Below are 15,335 nucleotides of genomic sequence, written 5' to 3'. Positions count from 1 at the left end.
ACACGACTTGACATTTTTATTATTTCAAACATCAAACAACAATTTAACAGTAACAACAAAAACCCACAAACATAATTCGTGTGTTTGGTGAAGAGAATAGGTTAAGTAGAGCACACTACACACTGAGAGGCCCCAAATACCTCTTGCTCTTCGAAGCTCCTCTTTTTTAGTGACAGCAACATGAACTTTCTCCTCCTGGGTAATTTCCATGTGTCTCTCAGTCACTTGAAAGATAATTTTAGGATTAGGGAGTTGTATTACTTAAAGTGAATGATTTCAAAAATGTCTTAGGCAGATACCATCTTTATCCAGTACTTTGGTATTTTGGCCAGGGTGTGAAGAAACCAGGAAACTTAACTAAGCAAAATTCCAAAATTCAGATGATGTTAAATTTGACCAATGGCAGACAGACATTGGTTAATAAATTACTCATTAGGTACCTGGTCCTACTGTCAAGAAGAGCAGTTCTTATACAGATACTCAGAAGACAGTCCCAGAAACTAGTACAAATTGTCAACACCAAGTGCAGGTGGGAAACAGAAAAGGAAGGTTATCAGTGGCCAAGGTTAAGAACCATAGGTGTTTTGATGGTAGGGGAAGTATGAATCTATTCCCCTAAATCATGCATAATGCTGTAAACCAAAATTAGATTAATAAAGAAAAAATACAGATAACTCCTGCAAAATAAAAGTAGTTAGCCAGAAAGTACTGCAGTTGTAGAGTGTGACAGTTTATGAGGTACACACAAATAAACTTCACAAGTACACTCCACCCAGAGACAAGGCAACACAATAGTACACACTGCCACCACCTTCTCCAGTAAACTCCAGAGAAAGGTGTGACTCAAGGACAGTAGTGAGAAGGCGAAAGACAAGACAGGTTTCTAGATTTTTGTGCTGGGGAATTCATTTACCTTTGGTTGGGGGAGGTTCTTCTACCTTAGCCACTTTTGGAGGGGCCTTTTTTGCTGGAACTGGTATCTTTGGCTCTTCAGTCACTTAAAAGACATCAGGCACCAGAGTCAATCATATATGAGAAACACTTAACATAGACACACCTCTTTCCTTACTAATGTTATAAAAGTGTGAAGACTGTGTGTCCATTTAAGATATAAAAGACATTGTTCAAGAATAAAAGAAACCAAGTATACCTTTAGCTGGTGGCACTTCCTTTTTAGGAACTACAGCAGGAATTTTCTTCTCTGGCACAGTTTTCTTAGGTGCTTCAGGAACTTTAGAAAGATTGGGTTTAAGAATATTAATTTGAATTATAGAAGAAGTGACACTGTTTGGGGCTAAGAACATTTTGCAAAGATCACACATAAACACAAACGTAATGATTGCCAACAAAGGTGTTTGAAATATAGGTTTCCCCATGATCTGAAAGTAGAATGTTCTTACTTGATAGATTACTCGCTGGGTCTGGGAATACTTTATTTATATATATTTATATAGCCATTCATTTATATGTAAACAAGCATTCATAAACTATAACCCAGCAAGTCATACAAAATAGGAACATTCCCTTTCAGGTGGCTATCCTTTCAGGGGATACCTATACGTGTTGATAAAATGTGGGCAGTTACTCAAACTAAAGGTGTTAAATAGCCATTAAGACAACTTGAGAGAGAATTGTACCTTTAGCTGCTGGAGGCTCCTCTATTTTAGCAGGAATTTTCGGTTTTGGTACAATTTTCTTTTCATGTTTTTCAGGCACTTGAAAAGATTATAAAATACACTTGTGGAAAAGTTCATATTTTTTTAAACAGAAATTGTAAGGAATATTTTTATTTTAGATATATTTATGAACATTTGTAATATATTCAATACATTAACTATAAAAGAACATGAAGAATCAGACAAGCCAAACACATACAAGGCTAAAATTAAGAGTTGGTCTACCTTCAGCTGGTTCAACTTCCACTCTCTTAGATATAATATGCAGCTTTTCTTCCACAACATATTCCTCAGGCTCTTCCATCACTTTAAAGACATCAATTTTAAAGATGATAAATGATAGTGTTTTCTTTTAAAATTTTAACTGCAATTTTTCACTTCAAAGAATAAATGAAATAGCAAATGTTCAACATTTGCCAAAGTCCTGGTTATTCCTAATTAAAATACCCAAAGAAGAACATTTCATTTTTTTTTGTTTATTTTTTGGAGAGTATATGCAAAGAAATTCATTGTTCTAAAACAATTTAATCAAGGCATATGCTTAGTAAAGAGTAGGGGAAAATTATGTCATTTACTTAAATTTCAAGTATAAAGATAATACATGTATTCAGAAAAAGAATTGGACAAGTACAAGACATAAAAATAGCTCTAGTGACTACATTAAGATGAACACAGACTTTGAAGATAAGTTTCAAAGATAATGTAAAATCCTAGATTTGAAGGCTACAAGCAGAAACATATGCTTGAGGAATTACAAATAGTTTATAAGAAAGAAAAGATCTGATTGCACATGAAAAACCTACTGACTTGGAAACAAAATTTTTGCCTACCAGCTTTGTAGGGACAGATAAAGTAGAGGAGGCAAGAGTCTTTGTATGATCTTGAGTCTGTATGTTCAAAGTAATTGTGGGATAGACTGACCTAGTGATAAGTACATCCATTCACACAGAGTAAACTTAACAGACTTCCAGGTTTTCCCTAAATCTTTTGAACTTCATGAAAGCACTAAAACATCATATAATGTCTCTTCTTTCAGCCAGTCATTAGTACTGAAACAACTTTTTAATGTATACTGTCAAAAACTGAAATTGGATTCACACAATAAAAACTTCCCTCGTGTACATGTTATGATTGATTTCTGCTACAACTCTAGAAGTGAGGTGGACCTCCTTGAATCCATCATACTGTCGATTTATCTCCATTATCTTACTCTCTCCCAGGAAGTACAACTGCAAGGGTAGGTTTCTGAGCTTACTCTGTTCCAAGCCGTTCCATTAAGATTGTACATTTGCATTCCAAACAGAGAAGAGTCAGAACACTTTTATTAGTTAGAAATGTGGCCAAGGGCATTTAAAAGTACATTGTTATTCACTTTTCATTGGGTAGAGGGGTAATTTGTTAAGGAACTTGTTGATTTCTCCTTAAAGTGGAGCTACTTTAGAACTTTCTAAAGGAAAGTGCTTTCATACACACAACTTTAGCTAGAATGCTGAATTTAAGCAGAAAACCTAATGTTGCCTTAATTCACTGAAAAGGTATCCCAACACTAAAATAAAGCTTGTTGTTCAATCCTTAAGGTACTGTAGAGAACTGACATTATAGGTATGGAAATTTTTGAATAAGAAGTCCAACTTAAAAAAAAAAAAAGCAGAGTTGTCTCTATACATGGAATGTAGGAAAGAGTTAAACCCTATGTGTTCACTGCTATGCTCTCAAATATGGCTTGACTTCTGGAATATAGTAAGGTAGTATAATTTCTTGTTTCATTTAAATATGTGAGTCAGGACATATTTATCTCACTAAGTCTCCAGATCATCTCTAGCTTATTTGCATTATTTACCTTCATATTCTGTAATCTCCACTCCTTCCTCCTCCTCCTCTCTTTCCTCTTCTCTATAAACTGAAATAGATACTCTTTCCTCTTCTTTTGAGTAACTCCATTCTTCCTCTGCAGATACTTTAAAAGATAAGGTTTAATTTGATTCAACCTCCTGAAATACTAATAACTGGTTTTTGACACAGAAGGATCATGATTCTTCGATCTGCTAAGGGTGCTTCACAGTATTTTCTCATTACAAGAAAGAGACAATTGACTTGAAGATGATGTCACAGAATAGCCCAGGACTGAGAATATTCTACTGTCCACATGCACAATTTCCATATTTTCAGCACCTCATTCACTTTCTTAGAACGATTCAGGACAGCGTACACACAAAACACTCAGTTTCAGAAACTATAAGTAGACACCGATAAAGACAAAGTTCAGGGGAAACAATTACATCTGGAAAGAAGAAAAGCTTTCAAGGAGGCACATGCAAACTCATTCCTCCCCACTCCATGTACCTTCATGCCGCATGACTTCCACCCTCTGAGGAACTGCAACGGATACTTTTTCTTCAGCGACAAGTCTTTTCTCTTCTACGACAGTTTTCTTAGAAACTTCAGCTTTAAAAAGCATGAAAATTGAAGTTTAAAATTCAAGAATCTTAGTTGTCTCTTAAGTAGGGGGGGAAGATTTATATTGTGCACCACTACAGGATGAGCATATACAGACAAAAATTCTATCAGACAAGAGACAAAGTGTCAATGTCAGAAGACACTAGTTAGAAAATAACAACAATTCACAGGCTCAAAGATTTCTGTCAGAGATGTGAGACAATCCTACCTCGGGGAGGAGGAGCTTTCTTAGCTACGGGTACTGGGACTGGCACTTTTTCCTCTGGAACAGGCTTCTTAAGCAGAGCTGGCACTTTAGAAACATCACACATTTTTAGAACTTTAGTGTCCCCTCACTGAAGTCAAACATATACATACACACACACAGCACACTCATGTCACAAAACAAACAGAACTATCTTTGGTTGTAACATAATGTTGGAAAGATGGTTCTTAGAAATATACCTTTGGGTGGCGGAGCTTCCTCCTCTTTTTGAGGAATAGGTCTTTTTCCTTCAGGAACTTTCTTCTTTGGTACTTCTGGCACTTAAAGGAGAGTATTTGATTTAAAATTCTCAACAAGGCAAAATAAACGAGCAACTTAGGCCCATTAAAGATGACATGCAACCTAAGAAGCTTGAAAGAAAGACAGGCATTTCATGGGGAAGGGTTGAGTACCTGTTGGTGGTGGAGACTCCTCTCTTTGTGTGACAATGGTTATTTTTTCTTCTGTCACAACCCTCTTCTGTACTTCAGGAACTTGAAAAGATAGTAATATTTAGAATTGCCCTTGTATTCTCCAAATTAGCTTACATATAATAAATTTGTAAGAAAGTAGGCAGGTGGACCAATATTTCTGTTGAATTCTCACACCACAAAACACTCATTTTGAATGAAACTAACTCAACTGACAGATAACAAGACACAAAAGTGCTTTGTACTCAAGACAGTAAGATAAGTTTTCTTTCCTAAGCAAGTCACTATACCTTTAGCTGGTGGGGCTTCCTTTTTCTTTTCAACAGGAACAGCAATCTTTTCTTCAGGGACAGGTTTCTTTGGCAACTCTGGGACTTAAAGTTTTTAAAAAAGAATGTTAATTTCAAGTGCTTATCACTTTTATGAAAGGACATAGGCATGTACATACATTATTATGTAATTCATTAATGTTGTTACAGATTTCTTTATCCAGTGGCAAAATAATAAGAAAATAATGGAGAAAGTCTTACTGGTAGAAGCAGCACAGTGTAAGTAATATTACAGAGATATCAGAAGGGTAAGTACAGAATTAGCTACACAGAAGGCAATTAGATACACAGAAGGATAACTATAGAATTCACTACATATGGACTCATTTTTGATAAAAACAAATCATATGCACAGACAATGGAACGTAGGTGTGTAGTATATTAAAAACTTCTTTATCTTTTATATTGAGGAATAGAATCCACAATGAGAATGGTCTCTATTTATCTACGAATAACAGGCTATGGAGTCTCTTAGATCCAAGAGTAGTTGGGTGATAATCTACTATATAGATTATATAAGAATAATCTTCTATTGCTTTCATTTACTCTTCTGGTTTTTTTGGTGCATATGCTGTGTATTCACAGACTGCCTTTACTGTCTTATTCTAGAGTAGGCCTCTCAAACTGATATCCAAATACCATAGTTTTGGGGGATTCTGCAAAAGAAATATGGTGGGTATGTTATGTGCTTGTGTGCTTTGCTCTGTATTACACAATAGTTTTTGACTGACTCAAAATAGGTTTAAATTTGGCTTAAATTATCTATCTTAAATGTTGATGAGATTGAATTTTTAGCTGGAAAATATATTTTCAATCATTTCCTGTTATAAAATAAGATATTGGCAGTTTTTGTGAATTCAAAGTCCTCTATACTTGCATTTGTAATATCTTAATGCAATTTTATAGATAAAAAATTTAGGAGAAACATATTTGCTGAAAATCATACATTTAAAATATAGTATGTGTATATGGGATATTTGTACATATGTAAAAGTTACTGTGTAGATTTACTTTTTCTTTTTTTAAAGATTTATTTATTTATGCATACAGAACTGGGGTACAAGCCAAAGGTGCAGGGGCGGTGACAGGATTCACCAGAGACAAAGTGAGGAACAGAACAGGTGGATCTACTGAAACACACTGCTGAGGGGATCAGCAGGCAGGTCAGGAAGAGGTCTGCCGCGCCATGTGGATCACCTCTTGGGGGGGGATTGAATTCATGCTAAAGTGGTTTTAGCTTCTTAGTGCTGTGCTTTAACCCACTGCACCACCAGGGAGTAGATTTACTTTTGTGGATGTGACTTGTTTCTATATCTCCTTCAGGATTGATTAAACATTGCTCAAGTGTTTGTTATTTTAGAAAGATAATACTTTCATTATAATCACTATATTTTATTTTCATATAATAATGATTTTCATGTTTGCATAATTAAAAATCATTAAAAAAATCACTGGATTAAAAAATATAAGATCTAGAATTCTGGAGGAGCCAAGAATTGGAGAAAAAAAGAAGCAGGTATGATACAAGAGGAAAACAGAAGCATTCAGAAATCAGGCAAAAGGACTACTATTTAAAATATGTGATTGCTAGTAAGTATGTTTCTCCTAAATTGGATGATGTTGAAATCTTGTTGAATCTCTCTAGAACTGACTAGATATAAGTAGGTTATAGCTTCATTAACTCAATGTACATCACAAAAAACCCCAAAAAACAAATAAACCAAATCTAAAAAACCAAAGCAAGTGATTAACACATTTGAATTCAAACATATTTAAATGAAAGTTCTCCTAACTAGCTAATTACCATTTATGGCAAGTATCAATGTTCAATTAATATCTCAAGAAACATGGTGAAAGAAAAATGTAAAAAATTGATAGGTTCCCAACTATTCGAGTCTCATCATTGTTGAAAAAATTGGCAGTAGTTAGCAGCATTGTGAGCATCTTTATTTAACAGTCTGTTGTGCTAAATTCTCCAGTTGTCTGTAACAGTTTCTATCATATTCTAACTTATAAAAATGTTTTTATTAAAAAAGTAACACATATATATATGAAGGGTTAAAGGATGTTTCCTGGAAACCTGCCTATAGAAAACAGTTTCACAACATTTCTTCTTTCTCTGAGAGGCAAAGTATTAAAATTTTAATATGGCAGCATGCCATGGTTTACTTCTTTTAATCACACCTCTTGGTAGTTCCTTTAGAATGTTGGCTATCATAAATCATGTTTGTCAAGAGTACAACTTCTACAAGACAACTGTTGAAAAACAATTGATGAACAATTGCAAAACACAGGGAGCATGTGAAAGACACAAAATAAAAGATAGCAAAGTTAGGGCGAAGACTCTAAACCAAAGGACTGGCATTTGGGGCCAAGTGTCTCCCCATGATCAGTTCCAGCGTACCTTTGGGGGGAGCAGGAGCTTCCTTCTTTGCTACAGGAACTGGCTTTTTCTCCTCTGGCACAGGTTTCTTGGGAACTTCAGGAACTTTAAAGATACCATTATTGAAACAATGTTGAGAATACGAGTCCCCTTCACAGACATTTAAGATCACATCAAAGCATAAATCCTCAGTAAGATTGTAAGAATTTAGGTAATAATTTAATGTGCTCTACTGGGACAGAATTGTATGCAATAACATATAGGCAGCGATAACATGGAGGTTACATACATTACATGAAACAAACCCAGTCAGCATGGTGTGGAGTCAGAAGGCATCAAAGTATACAAGTATTAAGACATGTTATTGGCACTCATATAATAATACATCACCACAAATTAATGAAATCAACATACACAGAATTAAACATATTACAAAGGGTTTACAGATGTTATTTTATCATGACACATTTCCCATAGGACACACAAGAAGAAAGACATGAACAATGTGTCTTCAGAACTATTCTACCTTTGGCTGGTGGGGGTTCCACCTTTTTAGGGGCCACTTCCTCTGGGACTGATTTCTTAGGTGGCTCAGGGACTTAAAAAAATACACTGTATTTCAGAGACTGTTCCTTGACAATAAGGCATATATGTAAGACATAGAATTTAGAGACTAGGTCTTGCCTTTTTATACTAGAGTGCAAGAAAAGTACATATTAGAAGCAAGGGTAAGGGAAATGGATGAATGGTTAATTAGAGAATGTGGTTATTCATCTTGAAGTAGGAATAGGTAAGAGAACCCCATTCTGGGAGGTATCTACGCCTGTTCCCCAGACACCAGTATAAGAAAGATTACTTTTATAAAGCACTTGCATTAGAACAACAGCATTCTATTCTTTATAACTGATTGATTATATTTGTATCTTAAGTGTTAAACTATTTGACTGAAGTGGAGTCCTAATTTGTAGTGGCTGCCAACCTCCCATTTCATGGTGGTGAGAAGATTCCTTCCTATGCAGGTACCGACCATGATGTCTCTGTGGCAGCACTGGCAAGAGATGCAGAATAGCACCACACACATACAACTTATGTGAACAGCATAATAAAATGTAGTGAGTTTCTGAGGATTTATTGTCATAGTTTTCAAAGTCATTTACTTAATTCTGAAATTATATAATTTATTTTTTTTAAGTTATGGGGGTGTGAAACTGCTGGGCCACAAAGTTTCTGAAAGTCTAACAATCAGGTAAGCAGGCCAGGTGAGCTGGGCTGAGCTGTATATCCACTGCCAACAGCTGGTCACTGGAGTGTCAGCTTCTTGAAGCAGGGACCAGACCTTCTCTATTCTTTTTCATTCCTCTCTGCCTTGCCCTCTTCACAGTCTTCCCACCCACGCCCATTATGTCCTTTGTATACAATGGCTATAGGTGTGCTGACATTGTGACCACATTTAATAGCAATATGAACATATTCAGATGCTTACTACAGAACTGTTAAAAGATTTTAAGATTCATTAATACCTTTAGGTGGCGGTTCAATCTTTTTGGAAACAGCAACATGAATTTTCTCTTCAACATGAGTTTTCTTTTGTACCTCAGGGACTTAAAAAATGTATTTATTATTATATTAAAATTTTAAACAAATAACTAATTGTTGGGCATGTCATATGGTGGGTGGTAACTGTAATTTACAAAGAATATTGAAATGTGAATTAAAACAGAGACAAATGTGAAATGAAGAGAGGACAGAAAATAATAAGGCAACATATGTCTACATAAACACAAATTTAGAGAAGAAGAAGGATAAAAATCCATGTAAAGCCCTTCCATTTGGGGAGGGTCCCATATTTGAATTTTCCTATACCTGTGACTGACACCTCTTCCTCTGTGTGAGAAGCAAAGAACATCTTTTCTTCTGAAATAACCATCTTCTTGGTATGCACAGCTGGTACTTTAAAGAAATTATTTCATATTAGTATTTTCTTCTCCAGGACAAGACCACGGATAAAATAAATAGATCATATAATGTAGTTAAGTCTTTAGACAGAATAAGTAGGTTAGTAAGCTTGAAAACAAATTTTGTATTGAGAAGAAAACATGGTGTTCTGAGATACAAACAATCAGATATTATTAAATGAGATATTTATCAGATACTATTAAATGAAAATCAAATAGACACAACTTCTTCACACTTAATGTGGTGCTTTTCTATATCTGTTAGGGACTAGTCATATAAATGAAAGAGTGGGGAATGTTATATGCCATTAAATGTATTGCATGGAAAGTTAGAAGATAACTTGTTAAATTCAAAATCCTTATATCAAAAATTATGTAAATTTAAAGGAAAATAAGAGACAGAATTTTATCATTTACTTAAATTATACTTATATTAAATACAACATAAATGTACATTATGTAAGAATTTTTTTTTTCTTGGTGGTTTCTGATTTGTGAATTGTTTAGTAATATATGTACACATCCATACATGTCAATAAAAATGTTTAGGACTTGTAGCTGAGAGACAAAGATGAATACCTTTTACTTCAATAACTTCTTCCTGCACTGGAATCCGGGAAGGTTTTTGTGGGACAATCTTCTTTGAAACTTCGGGTACTTAAAAGATATGTATACATAGATTTGTATTGTGAAGAATATGACTTCGTACAGAATATAAACTTAGTTTAGATGGCTATATAAATAACTAGCATATATCTCAATAAATACATGACTTGGGTACATGGTACTAGAAAATTATAAATCATTATACCTTTGGTGACTTGAACTTTTTCTTCTTCCACTCTTCGAGAAGTCTTTTCAATTTTTTCAACTACCGGCTTCTTTACAACTGCAAACATTTTAAAAAAATTGCAGTAGTCTTAGAATTTCTACTAAAATACTCTGTATGTTATACATGTATGTATAAATATATATAATATATTCAGATATATGTAAAATAGCTTTAGTGACAAGCTTGATGTTTAAGTAGAAGTTTTTGTACTTAAAGTATATTGGTTGTATTTTGTTTTATATTTACTATAATAATCTTTCTGCAATTTGTTTTCATTAAATGAATTAAGTAGATATTTGTAGGAAAAATTGACTAATACAAAAAAGCTTACAGAAGAAGTTGTGCCTATTGGATTGAAATGATGATCATACATTTTTGCCAAACAAGCCATGGTGATGATGTTGATGCTTTGATTTATTTAAATAATTCCAATTACATACCTTTAGGAGCTGGTACTTTCTTTTCAGGTACTTTTGCTGGAACTTTTCTCTCATGTGATTCTTTAATGAAAATGTGAATAAGAAGACATGCTTAACTAGGTATGTTCTAATGGGTTGCATGAATTACAAAACAAAACAAAAAAAGTAAAGACAGTGTATAATTGTATAAAGTATTCTATTGTGGATCTTTATCGCTAATGTGATTCCAGGAATTGGATGATTACAAGACAGGATCAAGCAGAGATACAGAAAGGTAGTAAAAGTAAAACTTGATTTCTGCATTAGAAAATAGCATTTGGAATTTAGTCTTGATAATAGGACTACGTGATTTAACTTATAATTTCAAAACTAAGTAACTAAGAAAACTGAAGATTTTCTAAAGACTTTTAATCTTAAAAAAAAATTGAAATGTCATTTCGTCTATTTTATATCCATTGTAAATCAAGTTAATACCATGGGAAAATAATAAACTATGGAAAGTCAAAAAGAAAAGAAAAACAGTCACCCAATTCACATACCTTCATGAACCTCCTTTTGAACTTGAACAATTTCTCTTTCTTGATAGGTCTCCTCCCACTCTTCCTCCCCTTCATCATAACCTTCCTCCTTTTCATAATATTCTTGCCCTTCTTCAAAATCTTCTTCCCATTCCTCATAAATTTCCTTTTTAGCTTCTACTTTGGTCTCTTCATAGTCTTCATCTGGTTCTTCATAATAAGGTTCTTCAAATGGCTCTGTATATGGTTCTACTTCCAGTTCGTCATAAGGTTCTTCCAAAGATTCTATGAAAAGCTTCTTCTCTTCATAGACAGCTTTCTTTTTCTCATATACCACTTCCTTTTCTTTCTGAACCTCTTTCTTTTTGGTTATGGTCATTATTTTTACTTCTTCAGCCTTGGAGGATACATCAATTATTTCTGGAGCTAAAATAAATGAATGTGAAATAGATTATATTAGCTAATTCATTATTTTAATAGATTGTATCACTAAACAATAGCCTATGAAGTCGATGTCATCACTTACTCAAATCTCAACATTATATTGGTAATTTGTTTTGTTTTCCTTGTATTGGCTTCATTTAAATTTTTACTGACTATGAAATATAATAATGAGTAGCAAAAATGCACTCTATTCCTAATTTGAGGATTTCACAGTGTGACAAAATGATATTCAGTAGATAGCAATGGACATATCTTCCATTGTTTTATTGGTGCTCCAGTTTCAAAACTTCTAGTTCCCCATGGAATAGCTCAATATTTGACCAACTAGTGGGATTTATACTTAATTTCTACAATTACCCTCTATTTAGAGGTCCAATTATTCTTTCAAAAACATTTCTGATTTTAAAGTTACATGTTTTAAAGTCAAATAATACTGTTAAATTTAATAAATTGAATAAAGCAATTTTAAGTTTAACATAATTTACATGATTAAAATTTATTATTAGCTATAATTGAAATGTAGCTAACATGCAGAAATGGGGGCCTATCTATTTCTAGCCCTTTCCACTCCTTTCCCTATTGCACCAAAGCTGCATAAACACCTGCCTACATCTCCTTTCCTGAGGTGGGAACAGTAAAAATGAGACATAATTTCTAATGCTTATTTTAACATAGCAGAGAAGACTCTACAAGTTTACAATAGACTAAAAGCTTAATGCAATCTCAGAAAGAAATAGACATTTCATAATTTCTTTTTCTTTTACCTTTTGCTGGAATTAAGGCAGTAGGAGGTGGGGGCTTCTTGGCAACCTCTGGAACTTTAAAAACATAAAATACATGATTATTTTTAGATTATGCATTGTTTAATATTTACTAGTTCTGTCTACTCTTGTTAGGCATTTGTATAGTCTGCAGCTAGTACAAATATACTAATGTTTATAATATACCAAATGCTTCCAAATTCAGCTAACCAGAAATATGATGCAATGCCAAATCAATGAGAATATACAAAGGCTGAAGTTTGATTCTAGTTCAGGTTGATATAAAATAATTCATATTAACATAGGAGACTATTTAACATAGCCAGTGTTAATTTTTTTTTTAATGATTAACTTTAAAGTTCATGTGATATCCATGCTTTTGGAACTCCTTTTTCTGTATATTTCACACACTCATAGAACTCTCAGTGAACAGCACCTAGCCCTTTGCATTCTAGTTTTAGGAGCGTGCTGTTTTTTGATCTTAGGCTGATGTAGAGTTGTTTATTTAAATTTAGTTATCTAATCTTCTTCCTAAAATAACCTTCCAGGATACAGTAAAAAGAAGTAAGTTAAAACTCTTATTCAAAAATATTGTTTTCTCCTTTGCAATTATAAACATTTCTCAAAAGTGAATCAGTATAGATGCTGAGTTGGCGGGAGCAGCTGCTTGCCATTCGCATCTGCCCTTGATGGGACTTGGCTAGAGCCAGCTGTTGGCCCAAAGGGCAGTCAGTGCTGTCTGAAAAGCAGCACCTTCACGGTCCAGAGCTGCAAAGAACTCTCTGGGGTAGCCACTGGATGCCCTGAGAGAGACACAGGAGGGGAGCAGAAAGGGTGGGGGGTTAAGAAAGAGAACATAAGGACTGCCCTACAGAGAGGTAGAGTAAGTGAAGGGAGAGGTTCCTTTTTGTGAGTTCAAACTCTTACCCTTCCTTCACCTGGCATCACTTAGGGATTAAGCATTTCAACCAGGAGAAAAGCATTAGGATTGGATTTTGATTAATTCGTCTAATACCTTTAGGTGGTTCTTCTTCTTTGGGCTTTGCAACAACCTTTTTGGTATCTTTCTTTACCGCTTTTTTGGTCACTAAAAATAAATAAATAAATAAAAGAAGTCAGAAGTCAGTAACTTAAAGGTTTTCATGAAACCAAGAGGTTTATTTCAATACTTTTATATTTTTCTTATTGAGGGCAATAAGAGGCTATGAACATTATTACAAAATATTCAGAAAGATCTTGGACTAGAACGCAGAGAGCTAGGAGGAATACCAAACATGGATGATGTATTACATCTTTATGTATTTTTTTTTTTTTGAGATGGGTATGAGAGCACGGAAACATCTTTATGGATCTTTATGCCTTCTAAAGAGATAAAGTTTTCAAAGCATTAGGAGTGAGGCTATGTGATGTGATAAATAGTTATTTTTCCTTGTTGCTGACCTTGATCATGACCCTAATCAAAATTTGATTTAGCTCCTCATATTCATGGATAAGCAACATTTTTAAACTTTTAAATAATATTTCATTTCTCAGATTGCCCACTGGACAATCTGATTTAGCCACAGATACTAGCAAAGAAGAAATAACTCATTAAATAGATTATTATTCCTAGTGAATATATACAGAAATACAATTTATGACTATTGATTCTTGTTGCTCTCTACCAGAAGTAATAAACTGTGTTAACCTTTTTCATTAAACTTAAAAAAAAAATACTTTTCTTTGTTACTGACATTGTGTTAGTCACAAAACTGGAATTTTTTTTTTTTAATTACATTTCTCCGGAGACTGAAAAATCATTCAAGCTTCTGACACTGATGGTGATATTAGGGGGTGAGCATGCTAAAAACTTGAAAGTTCAGGCCTTTCCTGGTGGTGTATAGCACTGTGAAGCTATCCACAGCTACTGCAGCATTAGTTTGATCCCCGGCTAGGGAGGTGACCCACATGGTACAGCAGACCTATTCTGTCCTACACGCTGCTCCCTCAGTACATCTGCCTGTTCTGCTCCCTACTCTGTCTCTGATGAATCCTCTCACCGCCCTGCACCTCTGGCTTGTACCCCAGTTCTTGTATGAATAAATAAATAATTTTTAAAAAGTGAAAGTTTTCCAGTTGTGGTGACTTGGAAATGGAAAAATGTGACTTTGGCATGAAGAATTCCTCTACCCCAGTGGTGTTGGGGGAATTCTAAGAGTAATTCTAAACTTACTAGAACTCCAGAATATTCCAGGCAGTCTGTTACTTATTTAGTCAAGCAGTTCTGGGGCACCTCTGAAATATGTGAGAGGGGCAATTCCCTAGCACAGTCAAGAGTTCCTTATTGGTAAGCTCATTCCTTAATTGAAATTAAAGATACTTTAAATCATGTTTTTATAACCAAGTGGTAAAATTTAAAATTGAGAAAAAACACAAACTAATTTTAATTTGACTATGAGCTAGTACAGTTTATTTCCATAAACCTCACTAGAAATGGATTCTATTATTTGTTATAGGTAGGAAAATATGAAACATTCTGTTTGCAGTTAAAGACTAAGTGACTTATTTATAAAACACTTTACTATTAAGAATCATTTTTGGTTTGTTTTGTGATTTTCAGACTTTTAGGCACATTCTTACACATCAGTTAGGTAACATTTAAGGACAAATAATTTACATTTTGAAGAGCAATTAATATGTTGAGCACTAGAGGGCTAACGTGTTACATCAAACATTTTCCAGGTCTGAAATTGTTGAATTTTGTATTTTGATGTTTGGGTAGGTAACATATAATACCTTCAATGCGTTTTGCTGGTGGTTTCTTTTCTTCAGGAGCTGGTAGCAACAGAGGGATTGGAGGAGTAACCGTAGGAGGGATTTCTGCAAAAATTGATACTATCATCATTA

At 34.1% G+C, this 15,335-nt stretch overlaps 1 protein-coding gene across 1 annotated transcript in view; it reads right to left on the bottom strand.

The window, feature by feature from the left end:
• Window positions 1-15,335, bottom strand: part of TTN (titin) — a 274,545-nt gene that overhangs the window by 149,999 nt on the left and 109,211 nt on the right. Inside the window, exons 107-128 of the mRNA XM_012726861.1 lie at window positions 15,225-15,308; window positions 13,465-13,536; window positions 12,453-12,500; window positions 11,266-11,670; window positions 10,748-10,807; window positions 10,287-10,364; window positions 10,055-10,132; window positions 9,384-9,470; window positions 9,041-9,121; window positions 8,047-8,118; window positions 7,542-7,625; window positions 5,099-5,182; window positions 4,791-4,871; window positions 4,578-4,658; window positions 4,342-4,425; window positions 4,020-4,121; window positions 3,517-3,633; window positions 1,902-1,982; window positions 1,638-1,715; window positions 1,151-1,231; window positions 914-997; window positions 141-224 (exon numbers count right to left, since the gene is read on the bottom strand). Coding sequence (XP_012582315.1) covers window positions 141-224; window positions 914-997; window positions 1,151-1,231; window positions 1,638-1,715; window positions 1,902-1,982; window positions 3,517-3,633; window positions 4,020-4,121; window positions 4,342-4,425; window positions 4,578-4,658; window positions 4,791-4,871; window positions 5,099-5,182; window positions 7,542-7,625; window positions 8,047-8,118; window positions 9,041-9,121; window positions 9,384-9,470; window positions 10,055-10,132; window positions 10,287-10,364; window positions 10,748-10,807; window positions 11,266-11,670; window positions 12,453-12,500; window positions 13,465-13,536; window positions 15,225-15,308 — 2,106 coding nt within the window. The remainder of the gene's footprint in view (window positions 1-140; window positions 225-913; window positions 998-1,150; window positions 1,232-1,637; window positions 1,716-1,901; window positions 1,983-3,516; window positions 3,634-4,019; window positions 4,122-4,341; window positions 4,426-4,577; window positions 4,659-4,790; window positions 4,872-5,098; window positions 5,183-7,541; window positions 7,626-8,046; window positions 8,119-9,040; window positions 9,122-9,383; window positions 9,471-10,054; window positions 10,133-10,286; window positions 10,365-10,747; window positions 10,808-11,265; window positions 11,671-12,452; window positions 12,501-13,464; window positions 13,537-15,224; window positions 15,309-15,335) is intronic.

This window comes from Condylura cristata, unplaced genomic scaffold, assembly GCF_000260355.1.
Source record: "Condylura cristata isolate star-nosed mole 26May11 unplaced genomic scaffold, ConCri1.0 scaffold00002, whole genome shotgun sequence".
Lineage (NCBI taxonomy): Eukaryota > Metazoa > Chordata > Mammalia > Eulipotyphla > Talpidae > Condylura > Condylura cristata.
Note: the sequence above shows the minus strand (reverse complement) of the source record. Positions and strands in the feature narration are given on the sequence as shown.